Source organism: Mirounga leonina, unplaced genomic scaffold (genome assembly GCF_011800145.1).
Source record: "Mirounga leonina isolate KUSES-001 unplaced genomic scaffold, KU_Mleo_1.0 Mir_170, whole genome shotgun sequence".
Lineage (NCBI taxonomy): Eukaryota > Metazoa > Chordata > Mammalia > Carnivora > Phocidae > Mirounga > Mirounga leonina.
Genome location: NW_023270433.1, coordinates 11,994,648 through 12,018,475, shown reverse-complemented (window position 1 = coordinate 12,018,475; position 23,828 = coordinate 11,994,648). Strand labels below are relative to the sequence as shown.

At 37.6% G+C, this 23,828-nt stretch overlaps 2 protein-coding genes across 3 annotated transcripts in view; both read right to left on the bottom strand.

Annotated features, from left to right (window-relative positions):
• The window catches only part of LOC118017723 (olfactory receptor 1L8-like), a 224,418-nt gene that overhangs the window by 111,363 nt on the left and 89,227 nt on the right, over window positions 1-23,828 (bottom strand). For both annotated transcript variants that reach the window (XM_035015879.1, XM_035015878.1), the window contains one exon: window positions 7,674-7,743. The gene's annotated coding sequence lies outside the window, so the exon portion shown is untranslated. The remainder of the gene's footprint in view (window positions 1-7,673; window positions 7,744-23,828) is intronic.
• Window positions 5,996-7,619, bottom strand: LOC118017713 (olfactory receptor 1B1). Its single transcript, XM_035015871.1, has one exon. The coding sequence runs from the start codon at window positions 7,453-7,455 to the stop codon at window positions 6,361-6,363; it is 1,095 nt and encodes a 364-aa protein (XP_034871762.1). The 5' UTR covers window positions 7,456-7,619; the 3' UTR covers window positions 5,996-6,360.

The following is a 23,828-nucleotide window of genomic DNA, read 5'->3' as shown; positions in this document are numbered from 1 at the left end:
CCTTCAACCTTTGGAAAGCTGTATCTTGACTTGTACATTGTCAAAATTGAAGACATATAAATTGAGTTGTAACCACAGTTAACTTTCCAGGTAAAAGCTAAAAATTAGTAGACCACATTTACATTAGTTTAAACTACATAAATATTTTTCACGCAGAGCCAAATGATGTGCTACAGTTGCATTTATTCTTTGATAAATTCAGTGTTATACCCCACTAAAGGAGAGTATTCCTAATATTCAGATAAAGAATCAAAACTATTTTAAGGACATCTCTCTTGGCGATTTTCTTTACTCTAAAGATCATGAAACAGGAGCTTAAAAGGTAACAAAAACTTATATTTTCCTTTTAGTATTTATTTCTTCCTGTATCCTTCTCTATGTCTGTGGATATAGATCAAGCTATACCCTCTTGCAATCCTATTACTCATTCAAGGCAGCAGCCATACAAAGACTTCCACAGGGAGATATAAATGAAGGTGAACAGAAAGGATGGGAAGGAAGAGAGATGGGATAAGTCCCTTCACAGGTAAAGAGTGAAAGAAAAAGATCTCCAAGAAGGAAAAAGTAGCAAAGGGTATAGATTTATCGATTATGGGAAGAATGTAATAACATAGAGTCCATTTTCTTCCAAAAAAAGCAAAACTGCATTTGTAAACTAATCATATGCAAAAAGAGTAATAAGCAGTGGTAGTGCTCTTGTTGGCTGATTTCTTCAAGACTCATTTCAATAATATAAATAAATAAATAAATAAATAAGGGGAAAAAAAGACTCATTTCTGTATACTTTCTATTTCCCAATATCTCAACAATAGTCTCATCAGAGTCTAAGTTCTGGAGGTCCTGTTTAGACAACTTTGAGGGATCAAGGATGCTGATGCTAGGGGGAGATAGAGAAAGGAGTAGTCCATTTAGGAAAGGTATGAAGATATACACATATACAGATTTGAACACCTTAAGACAGTAAACTAAATTGAAATTGGAGAGAGAGAAAAAAAAGTAAGAATCCCTGGAATGAAACAGAAAAGGATCTCAGGTTTCCTCATTTCCACCTGGTTCTTCGGGGACATCTAAAATCATGGAGAAGGAACAGAGCTAGGGTGTCAAGCCTTAATCCTGCTTATTCTCATCTTTCTTCCGTGATGGAAGAACCAAAAGACATGAGATCATTCACTGCTTTATCAATATCTAAATATTAGGAATATGCTCTATTAAATGCTTCTTGGTCTAAATTCTATTTCTAGTCTGTTCCCCTGTGTTGATGAATCATAAAGTTTGAATCTGAGATGCATAAATCAGAACCTCCTTTTCTCTTTCTCAAAAATGTATGTTCCAAATTATCACAAAAAAAATTCGGTCCTCTGTCACACATTTCTTGCACCAGAGAACTGTGAAATGTCTTCCCATTCCCTCTCTGATTTCATGACTATATTCTCCATCTAAGCCTTCATATTTTCACTTATAATCCTATTTTTTTCTGTTATAACTGACAATGCTTCTATCCCATTGCTTCCCTTGACTATAATATTTGTACTTCATTCTATCCTTTGATCTTCTTGGCACCAATATCACACCATTTTCTAAAAGAGGATTATGATTATTTTCTGTGCCCTTTCTGTTTACTATGAGGGCAGAGTATAACCTTATTCTCACCTTTTCTCTGTATCTAACACCATACACTCAAGATAGAAAGTATGAATAGAGCTGTGCTCCTTCACCACGTTCCCTTTTCATCATTTTCTGTAAAAGCCTTCCTATATGGTAGCTCATCCCAAAGAAGCAGCATCACTTACACAGACTCATTCTACCAACCCCAAGAGCCTCCAACTGTGTTCAGATGAAATATTAATTCAAGGGGCTGAGCCCATCTACCTTCCTCCATCAGCTGGGACTATAGCTCCAGAGTCTGCTCCTTCTCCTTCCTTATACCTAGATCTCACCATAGAGCTTCTGAAAACAATTGTGTCTATAGGGAAGGTCTACCCTTTGAGGGACACCATAGCCTTCCTTGCATAATGTCAATAGTTGAGCAAGAAAAACCCCAAGAGGAAATTGATTCCTATTTCATCATTTCAAGAAGCCAGTTTTCCCAACCTATCCTTCCTGTTATTGAGTGTCTGTTACTAATCCAAACAGCTTAACTCAGCTGAATTAGATGCAAGGCATGAGGCTTTATGAAATACCAGTGGGACAACTCTGACCAATGCTACGTTTCTATTCTCCTCTCCAATGACTTCCGCATTTCCTGTCCTCATCCAATTGCATCCTTTGCTGAATTTCATCTACCCATTTTGCTGATCTATTTTAGAACTATCATCCACAGAATACCTGATTTGAACAAGCCTTTGAGTATAAAAGCAGCAGCAGGAAGTGGAGCACCACCCTGAAAAATCTGACATTATATGCCAATTGGATATTCTTTGTCCTACTATAAAGTAGTAACGACATATGGCTTATTGATATAGATTAGATATTGTGGAAATGACTATAAATTGGATACATACCAGTACTGTCCACCATTAACCTGCACAGAAGCAGCTCAGTTACAAACTAGAAAACCAAATGATTAACTGACAAATATGATCAGAATTCAGTGGAAACAAAGAGATTTTACTCAATCAAAATAATATTAATTTCCTCAAAAAATGTAATACATTTATTTTTGTTTGCAGAGGATCTATTTGACTTTCTAAAAGCCCTCCTTTCTTTGGGAAAGTGACTTATTTCCCCAGTGGATACAGGCTGATGGCATTGTCAAATGGATGTGATTCATTTCTATCAGTCTCATTCTGAGCAGACAGTCTGGATTTTAGACTGTTCTTTCCTCCTTCCACCTGATTTCTTACCCCTTCCATACACATATACCTCTGCTTTAATTATTGCTCTAATGAGTAGATCTAGACATTGAATAAGCAACAGCTGCTAATTTCACCAAAAAGTGACCTAACCAGACATTACATCTCCCACACCACCTATGGAGTAATCTCTCCTTTCCAAAAGTCAAACATGAATCTGATAAAGCTTCTACATCCAACTTCCAACTTATGGAAAATACAGAGCACAGAGGAACACATTAAACTGCAATATAATGATGAACTCACACAAATCCAGACTATAGGGAATACCACAGGAAAATTACATGATATCGTCTACAAGTAAATTGCCAGAGATAGAGGCCAGCAGGGGAAAGAGGAAGAAAAAAGGGAAGGGAGGAAAGAAAGAGAGAAGAAAGAGATTGAAAAGACCAAATAACCAGTCACAATATGTAAACCTTATTTGGGTCCTAATTCTTAAAAACTATAAAAACATTTTATTATATTTATGAAACAACTGGAAATTTCAACACTGACTGGCCATTTGATAGTATTAAAATAATTTGTTTCTTTTTAAAGATTTTATTTATTCACTTGACAGAGCGAGAGAGCACGAGCAGGGGGAGCAGTAGAGGGAGAGGGAGAGAAGCAGGTTCCCTGCTGAGCAGGGAGCCTGATGCGGGGCTCGATCCCAGGATCCTGGGATCATGACCTGAGCCAAAGGCAGACGTTTAACCATCTGAGCCACCCAGGTGCCCTAAAATAATTTGTTTTAGTATGAAACTTAAATTTATTTATTTTTTCTTTTTCGTGAGTATTAAGGAGGGCACTTGTGATAGGCACTTGTGATTACGACTAGGTGTCGTAAATGATGACTCCCTAAGTTCTACACCTGAAATTAAAAGAATCATTTACATGAGAGACTCTGGACTCCATGAAAAAAACAGGGTTACAGAAAGAAGGGGTGTGGGAGGATGGGGTAACCAGGTGATGGGTATTAAGGAGGGCACGTGTGGTGATCAGCACTGGGTGTTATAGGCAAGAACTAATGAATCGTTGAACACTACATCAAAAACTAATTATGTACAATATGCCGACTAATTGAACATAATAATAAAAAAATAAAAAATAATAATAAATTTTAAAAAAAGAAAACCATTTAAGAAAAGCTACAGGAGTCAAAAGAATGTGGTACTTGCAAAAGGAGAGATATATAGATCAATGCAATATAACTGAGAGTCCAGAAATAAACCCATTTAACTTTGTCAATTGACTTTTGACAAGGAAATGAAGAATGCTCAATGAAGAAAGAAGAATCTCCTCAACAAATGGTGTTGGTGAAACTGGACAGCCACATAGAGAAAAATGAAACTGAACCCCTATCTTATACCATACACAAAAATTAGTTCAAAATGGATTAAAGACAGAAACATAAGGCCTGATAATGTAAAACGTCTGGAAGAAAATGGGGAAGAAGTTCTTTCACATTGGTCTGGGCAATGATTTTCTGGCTATGACACCAAAAACACAAACAACAAAAGCATGATCAAGTGAGATTATATCAAACTAAAAAGCTTCTGCACAGCAAAAGCTTATAGCATTATTCACAATAGCCAAGATATGGAAACAACCTAAGTGTCCATCAACAGAAAAAATGGATTAAAAAGATGTGAGATTTATATATATATAAATAATATATATCTATTATATATAATATAATACAAAATACAATACTGTATTATAAACTTCAAAATTGCTAAGAGACTAGATCTTCATTTTTCCCACCACAAAAAAGATGAAAATTACATGACTTGGTAGAAGTGTTAGCTCACACTTTGGTGGTACAGCAGTCCCCTCTTATCTGTGGTTTCCTTTTCTGCAGTTTCAGCTACCTGTGGTCAACTGCATTCCAGAAGCAGATGATCCTCCTCCTGATGTATTATCAGAAGGTCAACAGCAGCCTAATCCTGCCACAATGTCTACATCATTGACCTCACTTCATCTCACCACATAAGCATTTCATCACCTCACATCATCACAAGAAGGGTGAGTACTGTACAAAAGATATTTTCAGAGAGACAGACTATATTCACATAACTTTTATTACAGCATATTGTTATAATTGTTCTCTGTTTTGTTATTGTTTATTACAGTTAATCTCTTACTCTGCCTAATTTATAAATTAAACTTTATCATAGTTACATATGTATAGGAAAAACATAGTATATATAGGGTTTAGTACTATCTGCTGTTTCATGCAGTCACTGGGGATTTTGGAACATAACCCCCAAGGGTAAGGGGAACTACTGTAATATTGCAACACATAAATGTATCAAATCAACATATTGTACACCTTAAACCTGCAATATTATATTTCACTTATATCTTAGTAAAAAAAAAAGTTAATGGTACTATCAGTGTTGTACGGTGACAGATGGTAGCTACACTTTTTTTTTTTAAGATTTTATTTATTTATTTGACAGAGAAAGAGATAGCGAGAGCAGGAACACAAGCAGGGGGAGTGGGAGAGGGAGAAGCAGCCTTCCTGCCGAGCAGGGAGCCCGATGCGGGACTCGATCCCAGGACCCTGGGATCATGACCTGAGCCGAAGGCAGACGCGTAACGACTGAGCCACCCAGGCGCCCGGTAGCTACACTTGTGTGAGCACAACATAACATACAGTTATCAAACCACTACGTTGTACACCTCAAACTAATGTAACACTGTGTGTCAATTATACTTCAATAAAAAAGGAGCTCAAGAAGTATTTTTAATTATCACTGTAAATCTCATAAGAGCTAGCAAAATAGAAGTCAATGTCCAGCTCCCAAGAAGCTAATAAGCACAGCCAATTTGTTTTCTTCATTGTTGAAATAGTTCACTGTTCCTTGTTTTATAGTTCCTTATGCAGCAGAGTACTTAGCTTTGCATTTTCTTTGTATATCTTATGAAAATGTAAATAAAATTAATTTAAAATATATGAAATAGAATTTACACACATCAGAATAAGATGCTCACACTATGACAAGCCCATAGAAACTGAGGCTAAGATGTGGAATAGCAGAATCATGGCCCCTTTCACGCTCACTTTTGGGCCAATATTCGCTGAGTGGAACAGGTGTAAAATTGCCATCCCTATTTACCTAAACTGTTCCCTTCCCCTAACTTTCTGATATACACCAGCACACTTCCCACAAGCAAGCACATCAAGTTAGACGTGACCTAATTAACTTCACTGTCTCTGCTTCAGTTCAGATTTCACAGTAATATTCTCATATTTCTTCAAAACTGTGGCCTAGTGACTCATTATTATCCACTTTGATAACTGAAGGTAAACGGTCTGGGGAAGGGGTTCCCGAGGCAGGCTGATGAGGAGCCCTGAGCACGTGTGGCGTGTGTTCACCACTCTGTCAGATCACCACATCACGAGCTGAATCTGGAGTTCCATAAGTTAGCCAGGCCATCCTTCCCTCGTCTCTCCAAAACCAGCCATGCTCAAACCTTCCCACTGCTTTCCTTAACTAACCAAAATGGCTCTTCAGCAGGCTTATCAGGAGTCCGCCCTCCCCCGTCCAAGCAGTCTGTGAAGTGCACTCTTGACATCCTTGTTGCGGAGGCTGTACACAAAAGGGTTGGCCAAAGGTGTAATGGAAGTGCACATCACAGCAGCCACCATGTCCTTTTCCTGAGAGTTCTGGGAAGGAGGCTGGAAGTAGACCCAAATGATGGTGCCATAGAGGAAGCCAACCATGGTGAGGTGGGATCCACAGGTGGAGACTGCACGGTGGCGACCAGCAGCTGAAGGCAAACGTAGGATGGTGGCCCCAATGCGAGCATAGGAGAGTACAATGAGGGCACAGGGACCTAGCATGAGGAAGCCACCCTCCAAGAATATGGCCAGCTCACTGGAACGTATGTCAGAGCAAGAGGCTCGCAGAAGTGGTCGGTGGTCACAAAAGAAATGGGGAAGTTTAACATTGCCCTCAGCATCCCCAGCCCAGTAAAGAGGCAAGAGAAGTCCCACATGCAGCATGGTGTGCACTATAGACACCACCCAGCTCAAGGCCAGTAAGAAGGCACAGAGTTGGCGATTCATCATTGAATGGTAGTGTAGGGGATTACAGATGGCCACGTAACGATCTAGAGCCATGACAGAAATAACAAGTGTATCCGTAACTCCAAATGCATAGAAGGAAAAGAACTGGGCCAAGCAGCGGGCAGCAGAAATGGCTGGGTAATTAGAGACCAGATGGGCCAACAACTGGGGCAGGGTGACTGTGGACAGCCCCATGTCTATCATGGAGAGACCACGGAGCAGATAATACATAGGTGAGTGGAGCCTGGAGTCCCTGGAGATAAGCAGCATTAGAGTCATGTTCCCTATTATGGTGACCAGGTAAATAGCCAGGAACAGGAAGAAAAGGAGACCTGGGGAGACTCTAGCTTTTGAGAACCCAAGGAGCAAGAAGACTGGAGAATGTGAAGCATTAGGGGTGCAGCCCATGATGAGTGACAATGAGCCTGCCTGAAAGAGAGTTTGAATCAAAGAGCAAGTCATAGGTAGTAGGCTGGGGATCATAATAGCTCTAGTTGATTTATTTATGTTATTCAAGCTCCTTAATGACTTAAATTCAACTGACCACATGGCCCTTCTGCTAGGTCTATAACTTCACTCCTGTAACTTATTAAAGCATTTTTTCCTACTTCCTTTTCATCCACTCTAGTGGCTCATTTTCTATAATCTATAAACCTTGACAAAGTCCCTCAGCCAGTTATAAACCCTTCATTCAATAGTGTCTTTTCATCCTACTGCTGCTTATCCCCTTCCAATGGCAAACTTCATGAAAAAATTCCTATACTCACTGGCTCTAACTCTTCATCTTCAATTCACACTTCATCCCACTGTAATCCTCGTGATTTCTTCTCTCCGAACCTGTAAGGGACATAATGTATCATTTAATATGTAACATATAAAGAAATGGTTTATTATAAATAGTTGATTTTTATAGTGAAATTGCTTCAGGTTGTCATAAAGTAACTTGTTTTTACTCTTGATTCCATTTTGTTGGTTAATGGCATCACCATAATCATCCATCTGGTTGTCCAAAGCAAAAGCTGGAGGAATCTCTCTCTCATCTCCTCATATTCAATCACTCCTTGACTTCCACATTTATCCTTATGTTCATCCTTTGTCCTTAATCCACTCACACTGTTTAAGCTTCAGCATCTCCTACCAGTGCTAACTTCATAGCCTCATGACTAGTTTCTCTACTTACTCCCCTGATAGATCTTCCATACCGATGCCAGAAGAAAACTTTCAACATGTGATTCCCTATTTAATGAGTCAGGGCCTTCAGAATAGAATCCAAATAGCTTCATCTGGCTTTTAAAGAACTTTTGTTGTCAATAACTAACCTATCTTACCAAGTTCGTGCTGAGACATCTACCCAGTATGTTTAAAACTAGACAGTTCTTTTTTAGTTTTCTGAACATGGTAAGCTCTCACATTTCTGTAGATCTTCACATGTTATTTTGAAAGCTTCACCTTGCTGAAATATGAGGTACTAAGCACCTTCCCACTTAACATAGGTATAAATTTTGAGAAAATATAACAATCATCCTTTTAAGTTCATAACTGAGTGTTTAAGAATGTAAAGGAAATACAAGGGTTGATAATCAAGGAGGGATATGAAAAACTAACCTCTAAACTGTCCACAAGGAGGGCATGTGTTGTGATGAGCACTGGGTGTTATACACAACTAATGAATCGTTGAACACTACATCAAAAACTAATGATGTACTATATGCTGGCTAACTGAACATAACAAAAAATAAAATACAATAAACTGTCCACAATGGCATAGTGGTGGTGGTAACAGGTAGGTGGGAGGGGTATACCATTAGTCTTCATTGTCCAGAAGCTAGACAAATAACCCCGATGGTGGAACAGGACATGAGAGTGGAGGCCTGTGTGAGGCAAAAGGTAGACACCACCACATTAATTCAGGACATTCTAAAGGGTAAGCCTTCAATGAAAGAATATACACAAACAGGAAAATGTATATATACCAGTGTCTACAGGACACCCAAAGAAAACTCGTATCTCTCATCCTGTACTTCCTGGAGAGGAAATGTCTCCCATGGGAATGCAGTTATCGGTCTGTACAGCACATGGAATGGATAAGCTTAATTACAAGACACATATGATCCTAGACCCTCAAACTGAAAAACTAACATAAAAATCATTCCCAGACTGGTAAAAGCCTTGGGATACCTTTTAGAAGCAAATATAAAACTTCTCCACAAGGAGTTGCAGACTCCAGACTGTATAGGAATCCCACAAATAAAAACCAACCAAAAAGATGAGCTCACAATTCAAAATTACTAAACAAACACAAAACCTATTTATTATGAAGATAATCAGCAATCAACAAGTGATAGAATTACCTCCCCCTAAATATCATAAAGTTAAATAATCTGTTAGGAATTATAATTTATGTTTAAAATACTTTGTATCTAAAAGAAGGAATAAAGACTGTAAGAAATAAGATTTTATAAAAGTAAAATACAACAGATTTGGAAAAGACCAAAAATGAATTACTAGACAATACAATATTCACATTCAAAATAAAAACTCAGTGGATGGCTTGGACAATGACTGAAGAGAGTGGCAAGTTCTGAGAAAAATACCCAGAAGAGAGTACAAAGTGACCAAGATGTGGGAAGAGGAGTCAAGACTTTTGGGGGAAAAAAAATAAGGAGATCCACTATACACTGAATAAATCCAAGGAAAAAATCAATGAGAAAATAGAGGAAAGGAAATATTGAAGAAACAGACTGAGAATTTTCCAGACTTAATTAAAGAAATGAGGCCTCAGATTGAAGAATCACAATGACTCCCAAACAAGATAAATTTTTTAAAATCCTTGCATAGACACTACATTAGAGAAATTGCTATAGAGCAAATAAAAAGATAAAATTTTTTTTACCTTACTGATTAATTTATTTTCTTTTTTCCAAGTTTTATTTAAATTCCAGTTAGTTAACCTACAGTGTAATATCAAAGTGTAGGATTTAGTGATTCATCACTTACATACAAAGATAAAATATTAAAACCAAGCAGAGAGAAAGGAAAGATTACCTACAAAGGAAAGATTAGACTTTCTGACAGAAGACTTCTCAGCAACAATAGACTCTAGAAGGCCTCATACATCTTTATCCCAATGGGTTCTGTAGAGGCAGCCTTCTCCAATTGTCCTCCATGCACATGCTCCCTTACTCAAATTTTCTTGACATAATACTTAGAGTTGTAATTTTGTTACATGTTTTTTTAAACTATCTTTTCATTTTGAGTTCCAATTTAAAAACATCATGTCCTGACAATGAAATCTGTATGAGATTGGTTCTCAAGCTTCTTGAGACTCACTCTGTGGTTAAGTGAGCCTGTGGAATACAGAAAATGGCAGCCCCAAAGCAAACTCACAATGTCTAGAAACTGTGATATATGATAGAGATGACCTTCTCAGTGTTTGAAGGAGAGGTTATTCAGTCAAATGTACTACCACAACTGCATATACCTATTGTAACTTGTGGTTTACTCATAGTATACATTAGTAGAAAGCAGAGCCACACGCATCAATAAATATAAGTCTCCAAAACATCATATTAACTTTAAAAATACCAGTTCAGAATGACAGGAAAATATGACATATATGAAGATTTAAAGCATGTAAAAATATTGTGTAGTATATATACATATATATGTATAGTATATATACAGTATATGTATAGTATATACATATATAGTATATGTATAATATATACATATTACCCCATATATAGTATATGTATAGTATAGTGTATGTATAGTTACTATACTGTATAGTGTATGTGTGTGTGTATACATATATATACATATATATATACTAAAACCATGCATAGGATAATGAATGCTTTATTTGAAATAGTGGTTACCTTTGGGGAAGGAGGAAAGGATAGAGGATAGGAGAGAGAAGTAGTCTGGGTTTTTTTTAAAGATTTTATTTATTTATTTGAGAGAGAGAGAGAGACAGAGAGAAAGAGAGAGAGCACGAGTGGGGATAGGGGCAGAGGGAGAAGCAGACTCCCCGCTACGCAGTGAGCTTGATGCAGGCTTGATCCCAAGACCCTGGGATCATGACCTGAGCTGAAGGCAGACGTTTAACCAACTGAACCACCCAAGCACCCAGTAGTTTGGGTTTTAACTGTATCTGTAGCCATCCAGTTTTTTAAAAATAAGAATTGAAAAAAAAAAGAATTGAAACCAAAAAAGGTGAATCTTAAGTATTTTTTAAAGTTGGATGCTGACTATATGTATTGTCTTGGTTTCCACACATTTTTCTATATTGTGGAACTTTTCTTACTAAAATATATAAAGAGTAAAGGTAAGAATAGAAACAAAAACATAGAAGCTTTAATTTTCTTATATTTTCATTATTTATTCCTTCATAAGATTAAGTATACCATTCTAGCTCAGAATAACATCCACCTCAGTTAATTCAATCCCTGTACACACACAACACTGGGACACTCATGGAGAATCCAGAATTAGGTATTATCTATCTTAGAACTGGGAGAGCCAGAGGTTTATTTCCAAAACAATTTTCTAAAATCTTGTGGAAGAGAGGAAGATGTCAAAATACATGTGAAATGTTAACTATCAGAACTATAATGAGCCAATGAGCCTAGACATTTCTCTAAATTGTCTTCCCCTAACTCCAGGCATGTTCCCTGTTTCCAGTTACCATTCGTATTTCTCTGTCTTGCTGTATTAAATTCTACATTAAGTTTCTAATGGAAGTTCTTTCATTTGGGACTGACTCTAGAAATCTACAGCCAGGGACAAAGTTTAGACAGGACTCTGGAATAGAAGGGAGAATTCATCAGCAAAACTATAATAGACAAAGGTGGAGGGCTCATAACTGCCTACATTTCTCCAGGCTCAGGAGCCCAGGACTAGATTAATCATAATCCCTCACTCATGCTACACCCTATTCATCAGTCCAAGCATCACCAGCTTGCTTGCTCCCTTAGTTTTGAATACTATTATAAACACCCGTTAACTTGATTTTAACACAGAAACTAGAACACTGATTATAAATTCATATCTATGTATACATCAGCTCACCCTGACACTTCCTGCCTAAGGTAACCAGTCCCTTGAATCTTGGATTAATCATTCCCTTTCTTTCATCAATACATGTTTATATTTGATATATATTTACTATAGGTATTCCAAGAAGAATATTGTTAAGTTTGAAATGATCTGAAATTTATAAAAGGGTAATAAAATTTAAGTAATTAGGGATTACTCAATTTTATGTCTGAATATTATACTACTTAGATTCAATGATATTATTGGGTACAGCTGCGGCTTATTTATTTTTCATTGCTACGTAATAGTCCCTTGTATGAATATACCACAATGTATTTATCCATTCTCTGTGATGTGTATTTGTGTTGCTTAGTTATTCCTGCTACAGGGTATGGGTCAAAGCAGACATAGTTTATATTTCTGTGCTCCAAGTTACTAACTCTCTCATATGGGCAAGTTTCTTGACTTGTCTGAGTCATGGATTTCTAAGATTGACATAGAAGCTATTTTTGCAAAGTTGTTAGAAGAATTAAATAAAATGCCTATTACTGTTTACAAAATTTTTAAAATGTGATCACCTCAAAAGATGCAGAAAGTGCATTTGAGAGAATTTGATACCCATTCATAACCAAAATCTCTTAGCATACTGGAAATAAAAAGAATAACCCAATAAAGTTCATCTAGTATTAACCTATAGTGAAAGTCATACTTGGTGCATCTCTAAAATAATCTCACTGAAGTTTAGGAACAAGCCAAGGATGACTACTATCAAAAGCTCTTATTCAACATTGCTTTGTAAGTCTTAGCCAATGAAGTAATGACAAGGAAAAGAAATAAAATGAATATTCAAAATTTTAAAAATATATATTTCATATTTCATAATCTATTAACCATTTGCTCCATCTTGTATAGTTAGTTTAATTAAATATAGTTTGCTTATAAAGTAATTTATTCAAATTTTGCTTCCAAGGTTATCAATAGACAGTCCTCATCATATACAATGACCTGTAACGGTGGTAGTAATAGTAGTAGTAGTAGTAATAATAAAATAAGTAACATTTGTGGACCCCTTGCTACATGACAAATAGTACAAAACACTCTACATGCATGATTTTATTAAACCTGTACTCTATGAGGTAAATACTATTTTATTCTCATTTTACACATGGGGAAACTGAGGCATAGAGAAATTAAGCAACTTGCTTAATATTGCACAGCAAGTCAGTGGCAGAATTGGAATTTTAACACAGAGAATGGTCAACATATCAGCCACTGCTTCTTTCAACCCTTGATTTTCCTTCTCTATCAATGGCATTCTTAATCACTATCCCACATATTCTTGATATTTGGTTTTTTCCAATCTCCTGAATACTGTAAATTGTGAATTTCATTCTCCTTTCAGTGGTTAGCTCTTTTCTATATTTTTTTCCCTTCTTCCCCCATTCCCTTCACTGTGCAGACTCTTCAAGAGCAAACCTGAAGGACATATCCAGTCCTAGAGCCTCACTGACCAACTTAATGCTAATTATTCATAAATCAACATCTTCAAACCTGGCCAACTTCACTGCTACAGTAAAGGGCTGAAGGATTCATCCTACAGTTTTGGTAAAAAATGAATCACATAATGAATCAGAGTATATCAGGGAGGGTTAATAATATAGGTGAAGGATATAGAGAGAATATGAGGACTGGAAGAGAAAAGGAGATGGAGGACACTCAAAAGAGAAGCAGGAAAGGAAGTGGAGTATGGAGTGGGGAACAAAACGTAGATCTAATCACTATGAATCATTCACACTGGAGATTTTTAATAATTTATAAGAATAATTGCCAAAGAATATTTTGCTCTCAAAGTACAATTGTTACTCCAAGCAGGGATTAGCAACCCTGAAATCTGTGCCTCAGGAAATATCTGACAGGAAACAACAGAAGGGATGAAGTTTCTAAAAATTAATCTAAATACCTGAGTTTGCTTATGGTTCCCCAAAAATAATTTTAGCTAGATCAACTGCAGAAGGTAATCACACAGTCCAGAAGATCATTCATTTATTTATCCATCCATTTGTTGATTAATTCATCAGTTCTACAAGTATTGATTTCTTACCTATGATGGTACGTTAAGACAAACCACACAGTGGTTCTGCCATAAGGAAGCCACAGTGGAGAAAGAGGGAAAGATAAACACTGGATGAAAAACAGTGTGGGGGCTCAGTCATTAAGCATCTGCCTTTGGCTCAGGTCATGATCTCAGGGTCCTGGGATGGAGCCCCACATCAGGCTCCCTGCTCTGTGGGAAGCCTGCTTCTCCCTCTCCCACTCCCCCTGTTGTGTTCCCTCACTTGCTGTGTCTCTGTCAAATAAATAAAAATTAAAATTTAAAAAAAAAGAAAAACAGTGTGGTAAGTGATATGATAATATATGCAAAGGAGTTTGTGGAGCTTATTTGGAGAATGTTCCATCTCAGCCTTAGGTGAGATCAAGGATGGGCTGAGGGCATGAAAAGGTTTCTGGGAGATAGCAAAATCACAGGAGGGTTAACACATAAAAATTCTCTTCGCTGACGCCAAAAGTGCACTCCATTTTACTCAGAGAGCTGCTAGTATTCTGAATGAATAATGTGAATGTTATATAACTGTGTGTGTGCGTGTGTGTGTGTTGTGTATAAGCTGTAAGTATCTGACAAAAATTCAGAAAATAATTCTTGAAAAGCAGAAATTTACTCTCAGTTGAGAGTTTCTCCTAAACATTACTTCCTAAAATTTCAGGCTTCTAAAAATAATTGTGTGTTGTCACAGAGAGATGACTGGGAAGAACAGTGAGAGTCAGAAACATGGAAATGGAGATGGTGGAGGAAAGGACAAATGGAAAGAGATAATGAAGAAAGAATGCAAAGTGGTGGGGAGAGAGAGAGAAGAGAAACGCACAATGGGAAAAGGAGTAGAGTGAATGGATGAATGAAAGAAACATAAGGAAAAAATAGGAAGAATTTTGATGTGAGAAGAGCAGAATTAAGGGTGGGAATTTTATTTTTAAAGATTTTATTTATTTGACAGAGAGAGAGAGACAGCGAGAGAGGGAACACAAGCAGGGGGAGTGGGAGAGGGAGAAGCAGGCCTCCCGCGGAGCAGGGAGCCCGATGTGGGGCTCAATCCCAGGACTCTGGGATCATGACCTGAGCCGAAGGCAGACGCTTAACGACTGAGCCACCCAGACGCCCCAAGGGTGGGAATTTTTTTAATGACTGGGGCATAGATAATGAGCAGAAATAAGTTTGTTTTTTTTTTTTTTAAGAAGAAAGGAGAAAGGCATGTGGATGAAGAGTGAGAGGAGGGTGATAATGTGGATAGGGTAGAAGGAGAGAAGAATAGAGAGTGTCATGAAATGGTGGATATAAAGGGAAAGTGAAGGCAAGTATGAGAAATGGAACATCAAGAATAGGAACAGAAGGGCGAGCTGGTAAAAAAGATTGTCAGGATGGAGAGAGAGGGTAATGGCTGTGAAGATACAAAGTACAAAGGATGATGTTAAACAAAATGGGTTCAGAGTGAGAGATATCTAAAAGACAGAGAAATACAAGAATGGGTCAAGGAGAGACAAAATGGAGAATGAAGGCTAGTTCTACCCTCACACTCACCTGACAAGAAAGAACTGCTCTAATTCTGGACTTTGTGGCTCCAGCCTACTGGCTGACCCAGGGATCTGGCCATGGTGCTGAAGGACAGATCGGTGAATGGGACCTGAAGTCAGGGCTGGTGAGGTTGGGTGAGATATAGAGGCTGTGGGGCCCCAGAGACCTTTCCCCTAGAGTCTCCTGGAGGAAGGTCCAGTACAACATCTGCCTCCCATAAAGCAAGAAAGTGTGGACACGAGCTCAAGAAAAAGTTAAAAGCACTGTAAGCTCCTCCCAACAACTCCACTCCACTCTTCCAAATGGGAGACGTAAGATCATTGTCTATGCCCAGGCAACCCCAAATGGCAGACACTGTGTACCATTATCCCAGTCATTTACACCATCATCATATTATTATTTCCCTATAATAATTAAGGGTTATGCAATGGCCAAGACCAGAACACTGAAGCTAAACAACAACTGAGTATAATTCTGGGACATACCACTTGCAAGTTCTGTGGATTTGGCAAATTATTTAGCCTCTCTGAGGTTTTACTTCCTTATCTATAAAATTATAATAATATCTAATTCTTTTTTAAAATAATTGATTTAGGGGCACCTGGGTGGCTCAGTCGTTAAGCGTCTGCCTTCAGCTCAGGTCATGATCCCAGGGTCCTGGGATCAAGCCCCGCATCAGGCTCCCTGCTCAGAGGGAAGCCTGCTTCTCCCTCTCCAATCCCCCTGCTTGTGTTCCCTCTCTCGCTGTGTCTCTCTCCGTCAAATATATAAATCAAATCTTTAAAAAAATATATCATTGAGAATCTACTGAATACCAGTCCTTGTCCTAGACACTGGTGACCCAACAATAGAGAAGATAATATATATTTCTTCCCTCATGTGTCTCCCAGACCAGCTGATACAGAAGTAATTACAAGTGTAATGAATGTTTTAAAAAGAATTAAGGAATAATCTTGGGGGGATGTCTAAATCAGCAAGGCTTTGCTTTTTTCATGTGATCTCTAATGCTCAGGACCCAATTAGGTAGACTTTATTAGTCCTATTTAAAAGATGAATATATTGAGGGGCACCTGGGTGGCTCAGTCAGTTAAGCAGCTGACTTTTGATCTCAGCTCAGGTCTTGATCTCAGGGTCATGAGTTCAAGCTCCCCAAGATGAATATATTGAGACTCAAATAAGAAAAAGTGACTGGGCTGATGTCACTGAGTTTGTGATGTATGGACCAGGGAGTCAAAGACAGATGTGCTACCTCCAAAGTCGCGAGCTTTCCAGGAGACCAGGGAAAGGAAAATACAAGTTGCTGGACTATACTTAAAGCTCCAAGGCATGTTCAGGTTTAGAAACAGAGCAATTTAATTCAAAGTGTCCTTTTTAACATCATCAGAAGAAATACTATTGCAGTACTTTTCCAAAATTGAAAGCTGCTCTGCTCATTTATAATTTTTGGAGAAAGAAATATCCAGAAAAGTAGAAAAACATTTTAAACCAAAGACTTCCTCTTGGATTTAGATATATAGTCACCAATGAACCCAAAAAATGCACTTTATGAACAATCATTATCTTCTTTCCTAGTCATGTTTTACAGCTTTCTATGATTATCTAAGACCAATTTTTTACTTTAGGTGTCTCACAGAAAACAATTTATTTTTCTGAAAGATTTTATTTATTTATTTGACAGAGACACAGCGAGAGAGGGAACACAAGCAGGGGGAGTGGGAGAAGGAGAAGCAGGCTTCCCGCTGAGCAGGGAGCCTGATGCAGGGCTCGATCCCAGGACCATGGGATCATGACCTGAGCCGAAGGCAGACGCTTAACGCCTGAGCCACCCAGGTGCCCCAAGACAGAAAACAATTTAAGAGCAAAAAGAATAATGTTATTTTTTAAGATAAATAATGTTATTATTTAAAAGCAAAAATAATGTTATTTTTAACATTAACTGGAATGAAAATGAAACAAAACAAACCTGAATTTACGACAAGCATACTTAAGTTTAATTTACATTAAGACCTTGTTTTCAATATGGTTAGGTGATTAGCAAAAGATCATTGGTTTTTATTTTTTCTTATTGTAGACTAAGGTATTTTGCAGTCTAACACCTGAAAAAAAGTTCTTTTAGATTGCAATGATAAGTTTTATTATCTCTCTCCCTTTGATTAGAGTTGATTATTTCTTTACAGAAAAATTCTTCTGATTTTATTTTTTCATTCTCAAAGAGGAGCCTTAGATGAGTATGATTCCATATTTTACCTTTGATATTTTATTTTGTCTTAATATGACTTGTCCAATTGCAATCATTATGAATTTTTGTACATTTTTTCCGCCTTTTCTTTAAGGGTGCAGCTGGGTGGTTCAGTCGGTTTTAAGCATCTGCCTTTGGCTCAGGTCATGAACCCAGGGTCCTGGGATTGAGCCCAGAGTCAGGCTCCCTGCTCAGCAGGGAGCCTGCTTCTCCCTCTCCCTCTGCTACTCCCCCTGCTTGTGCTCTCTTGCTTACTCAATCAAATAAATAAATAAAATCTTAAAAAAAAAAACTCCGATAGATAAGAGTATTGTCCCAGCATTTATATCTTCTTGAGGTATTGACTCTTTTATCATTATATAATGTCCTTCTTTATCTCTTGTAACAACTTTTTTACTTAAAGTCTGTTTTGTCTGATATTAACACAGCTCTCTCTTGGTTACTACTTTCACTGAATATCTTTTCCAATCTTTTACTTTTGCCTTTTTTTTTAAATTTAATTTTATTATGTTATGTTAGTCACCATACAATACATCATTTGTTTTTGATGTAGTGATCCACGATTCATTGTTTTCATATAATACCCAGTGCTCCATGCAGCACATGCCCTCCTTAATACCCACCACTGGGCTAACCCAGCTCCCCACCCCGCCTCCCCTCTAAAACCCTCAGTTTGTTTCTCAGAGTCCATAGTCTCTCATGGTTCATCTCCCCCTCCGACTCCCCCCCTTCATTTTCCCCTTCCTTCTCCTAATGTCCTCCCTGCTATTCCTTATGTTCCACAAATAAGTGAAACCATATGATAATTGACTTTCTCTGCTTGACTTCTTTCACTTAGCATAATCTCCTCCAGTCCCATCCATGTTGATGTAAAAGTTGGGTATTCAACCTTTCTGATGGCTGAGTAATATGCCCACTCTCGCCACTATTGTTCAACATAGTACTAGAAGTCCTAGCAACATCAATCAGACAACAAAAAGAAATAAAACGTATTCAAATTGGCAAAGAAGAAGTCAAACTCTCTCTCTTCACAGATGACATGATACTTTGTGTGTAGACTCCATTGACAAATTACTAGAACTCGTACAGAAATTCAGTAATGTGGCAGGATACAAAATCAATGCACAGAAATTAGTTGCTTTCTTATACACTAATAATGCAACTGTAGAAAGAGAAATTAGAGAAATGATTCCATTTACAATAGCACCAAAAACCATAAGATACCTCAGAATAAACCTAACCAAAGAGGTAAAGGGTCTATACTCTAGGAACTATAGAACACTCATGAAAGAAATTGAAGAAGAAACAAAAAGATGGAAAAACATTCCATGCTCATGGACCAGAAGAATAAACATTGTCAAAATGTCTATGCTACCCAGAGTGATCTATACCTTCAACGCCATCCCAATCAACATTCCAATGACGTTTTTCAAAGTGCTGGAACAAACAATCCTAAAATTTGTATGGAATCAGAAAAGACCCTGATTGCCAAGGAAATGTTGAAAAAGAAAAACAAAGCTGGGGGCATCACCTTGCCTGATTTCAAGCTATACTACAAACCAGTGATCACCAAGACAGCATGGTACTGGCACAAAAAAAGACATAGACCAATGCAGCAGAACAGAGAGCCCAGATAGGGACTCTCAACTCTATGGTCAAATAATCTTTGACAAAGCAGGAAAAAATATGCAATGGAAAAAAGACAGTCTCTTCAATAAATGGTGCTGGGAAAATGGGACAGCCACATGCAGAAGAATGAAACTCAACCATTCTCTAACACCATACACAAAGATAAACTCAAAGTGGATGAAAGACCTCAATATAAGACAGAAATCCATCAAAATCCTAGAGGAGAACATAGGCAGTAACCTCTTTGTCATCGGCCACAGCAATTTCTTTCAAGATACATCTCCAAAGGCTAGTGAAACAAAAGCAAAAATGAACTTTTGGGACTTCTTCAAGATAAAAAGCTTCTGCACAGCAAAGGAAACAGTCAACAAAACAAAGAGACAACCCACAGAATGGGAGAAGATATTTGCAAATGACACTACAGATAAAGGGCTGGTATCCAAGATCTATAAAGAACTTCTCAAACTCAACACCCAAAAAACAAACAATCAAATAAAAAAATGGGCAGAAGACATTAACAGACACTTCTCTGAAGAAGACATACAAATAGCTAACAGACACATGAAAAAATGTTCATCATTATTAGCCATCAGGGAAATTCAAATCAAAATTACATTGAGATACCACCTTACACCAGTTAGAATGGCAAAAATTGACAAGGCAAGAAGCAACAAGTGTTGGAGAGGTTGTGGAGAAAGGTGAACCCTCTTACACTGTTGGTGGGAATGCAAGTTGGTACAGCCACTTTGGAAAACAGTGTGGAGGTGCCTCAAAAAATTAAAAATAGAGCTACACTATGACCCAGCAATTGCACTACTCGGTATTTACCCCAAAGACACAGATGTAGTGAAAAGAAGGGCCATATGCACCCAATGTTCATAGCAGCAATGTCCGCAATAGCCAAACTGTGGAAAGAGCTGAGATGCCCTTCAGCAGATGACTGGATAAAGAAGATATGGTCCATATATACAATGGAATATTACTCAGCCATCAGAAAGGATGAATACCCAACTTTTACATCAACATGGATGGGACTGGAGGAGATTATGCTAAGTGAAAGAAGTCAAGCGGAGAAAGTCAATTATCATATGGTTTCACTTATTTGTGGAACATAAGGAATAGCAGGGAGGACATTAGGAGAAGGAAGGGAAAAATGAAGGGGGGGGAATTGGAGGGAGAGATGAACCATGAGAGACTATGGACTCCGAGTAACAAACTGAGGGTTTTAGAGGGAAGGGGGATGGGAGGATGGGTTAGCCCAGTGATGGAGCACTGGGTGTTATAAGAAAACAGTGAATCGTGGATCACTACATCAAAATCTAATCATGTATGGTGACTAACATAACATAATTAAATTAAATTACATTTTAAAAATAGCAATGTATTTAGAATGTTGTCTTTAATGGCAACAGTAATTAGCTAAAGGCACATTATTTTGATAAAAGTTAAACCTACTTCCTCCATGGTAGTTGGTTTCTTCTTCTCTAGAATAGCAAAATATTTTCTTTAGAATTAAAACTTACTAATTATTCTTTCTAATTATAATAGAGTTCACAGGAGAAAGAGTGACTAGCAGAATGAGTGTGAATTACAGTAACCTGGTGGTTGTCATTCAGTATGTCTCCTCTTTGATACAAATAGCATGATTAAAATGAATATTTTATGTTTTTTTCTAATATTATAAGAATAAGTATTGATATTTCATGATGGGAAAGAACTGAGTAAGAAATAGATGAAATAACTGTAGGACCAGAGAACTAATAGAATAATAGTTACTGTCTTCTAACATTTGAAAATATATTGCTTAGGTAGTTACTTTGTCCATGGTTAGGTCAATTTCATAAGTATTTCCTGAGTACCCTCTGCAGTAAAGGCTGGGTGTTAAGTGCTGTGGAAACCTAGTCTGTAAGATACAAAGGGAAAAATAATATTTCTTTTCCTCAGTGCTATATATCTCCAGTGAATAACAAAGTGCAGCTCATGGGAAATGCATAACAAATATTTATAAACTGACTGGGACAAACATAGATGAAGGAGCATTATTCTTGACTTCCTTGATTCCAAATTATTGTATTTAACTGAATCTAAAATACCATCACTTGTAAGATACATTATTTTAATGTACTGTTGAGAAAAAAAAATGCCACCAATTATTTGTGACATGCCATAGATTTAGATGCATCCCAATATGAGATGTTAAAATGTAAAAAAAAAAAAGGAAATGGGTCATATAATCCATAAAATATGGTAGCTGGATCATGAACAGTTTAGCTCACAGTGTCTAGAAACAGGCCTAGATTTGAATCAGGGGACCAAGGAATAGTAGACTTTATGCTGAAAGTCTCTGCTTTCAAGTTTAATCTGGCAAAGAAAAAAATAGGGCAAAATTTTGAATCCATTAGTCATCTGAAAGCTGTTTCCTAACATAAAATATATACAATGGAATATTACTCAGCCATCAAAAAGAATGAAATCTTGCCATTTGCAATGATATAGATGGAACTAGAGGGTATTATGCTAAGTGAAATAAGTCAGTCAGAGAAAGATAAGTATCATATGGTTTCATTCATATATGGAATTTAAGAAACAAAAGAGATGAACATAGGGAAGGGAAGGAAAAATAAAATAAGATGAAAATTGAGAGGGAGGAAAACCATAAGAGCAGCTGAACTCTAGGAAACAAACTGAGGGTTGCTGGAGGGGAAGGGAGTGGGAGGAAGGGATAACTGGGTGATGGGCATTAAGGAGGGCACTTGATGTAATGAGCGCTGGGTGTTATATGCAACTGATGAATCACTGAACTCTACTTCTGAAACCAATTTTTAAAATGTTTTTAATTTTGTCAAAGCAAAACAGAGAGGCCTTTTGTGCAGTGGATTGACTGCATGGTTTGGCTTCAAACAGCCCTTGGTTCAAGTTATATTTCACCAGTTACCTTATTTTTCTAAGTCATTATAAAATGAAGGTAATAAGTACACATGTTATGAGGTTGTTTTGTGGTTTACATGAGAAAGGCCTATAAATTACTAAGTACATAAATACAAATTATTTTCCTTTAACTGGATAATTATATGAAAATGAACATGATTTGTGTTTAATGGAAATTTGGGTACTAAGGGAATAGAGAAGTCAGATACTTCATTTCAATCAGATAATCAAGAAATGCTCCCTGTAGGGGGGCTGCATTTGGACCTAGAGACCCAGGAGAAAGGAGATCAAAGATTGAGGTAGTTGAATTGTAAGATGGGATAATAAACCAGTTAAGTGACAGGAAATGGGCAATATGTGTCTGGCATGTTGGGACTCTGATGTATAGATTCTGTGTGCTTTCATGAATTCAGAATAGTAAAAGATCTAAAACTGGTGGCTTTCCCGAGTGGTGGTTGCAAAGGATCATAATCAAATATCTGAGCAGCAGACTTGAGAATTGGCTAACAAGGGAAGGGTGACCTAAAGTTGGGTTAAAAGTCTATGACATTCCCATTCTTTACAGGACACAGCTACTAAACTAGCAGTTGTACTTAAATTTGAGAGAAGCAAAGAAGCCTCTGACCCAACCACACATAATGGGCAGCCTTGGCAGGCAACAAAGCCCAGAGGGCCAGGCTCACACGCTAGAGTGCTTACAACAGTCAAAGCCAGACCTTGCAGCCAGCTGCACCAGAGGCCTGCCCCACCTACCATGCACCACAGTAATCATGGCCAGTCCTCTTAGCCACACAAACCAGGAGCCAGCCCCACTCATCAGCATGCCTGTAAACATTGCAGCCAAGCCTTACAGACTGCTATGCCAGGGGATAGCCCCCCACACCAGCAAAACACCAGCAAATACACACCAATCATGACCCAACCACAACAGGAGGGTGCATGCATCCCTCATAGGGGATACCCTGAAGGCACTTGGCTCAGGTGACCAAGAGTGTTTATGCTATGGGGCCCCACAGGACACCTTCTACATAAAGTGACTCCATTAGGACCAGGAGACATAACTGACATATCTAATGCATAGAAACAAACACAGAGAGTTAGGCACAATGATGACGTAGAGAATCTGTTCCAAATAGAAGAACAAAAAACCCACAGAAAAGAACTGAACAAAAGAGATAAGAAATCTACTAGATAAAGAGTTCAAAGTAATGGTAATAATGATGCTTATCAAACTCAGGAGGAAAATGGATGAGCCACTGTGAGAAATTCAACAGAGAGATAGAAAACATAAAAAATAGCAAATCAGAGCTGAAGAACACAATAAACTGAAATGAAAAATACACTAGGAAAAAATCATAGCAGATTAGATGATGCAGAAGAATGGATCAGCAATCTGGAAGACAGAGCAGTGGAAATCACAGTTGGAACAACAAAAAGAAAAACAATATTAAAAATAATAGTTTA

Bases quoted from the DNA above. Each gene is read 5' to 3' on its own strand.
- LOC118017713 (XM_035015871.1), bottom strand. From the start codon at position 7,455: ATGTGGTCAGTTGAATTTAAGTCATTAAGGAGCTTGAATAACATAAAT.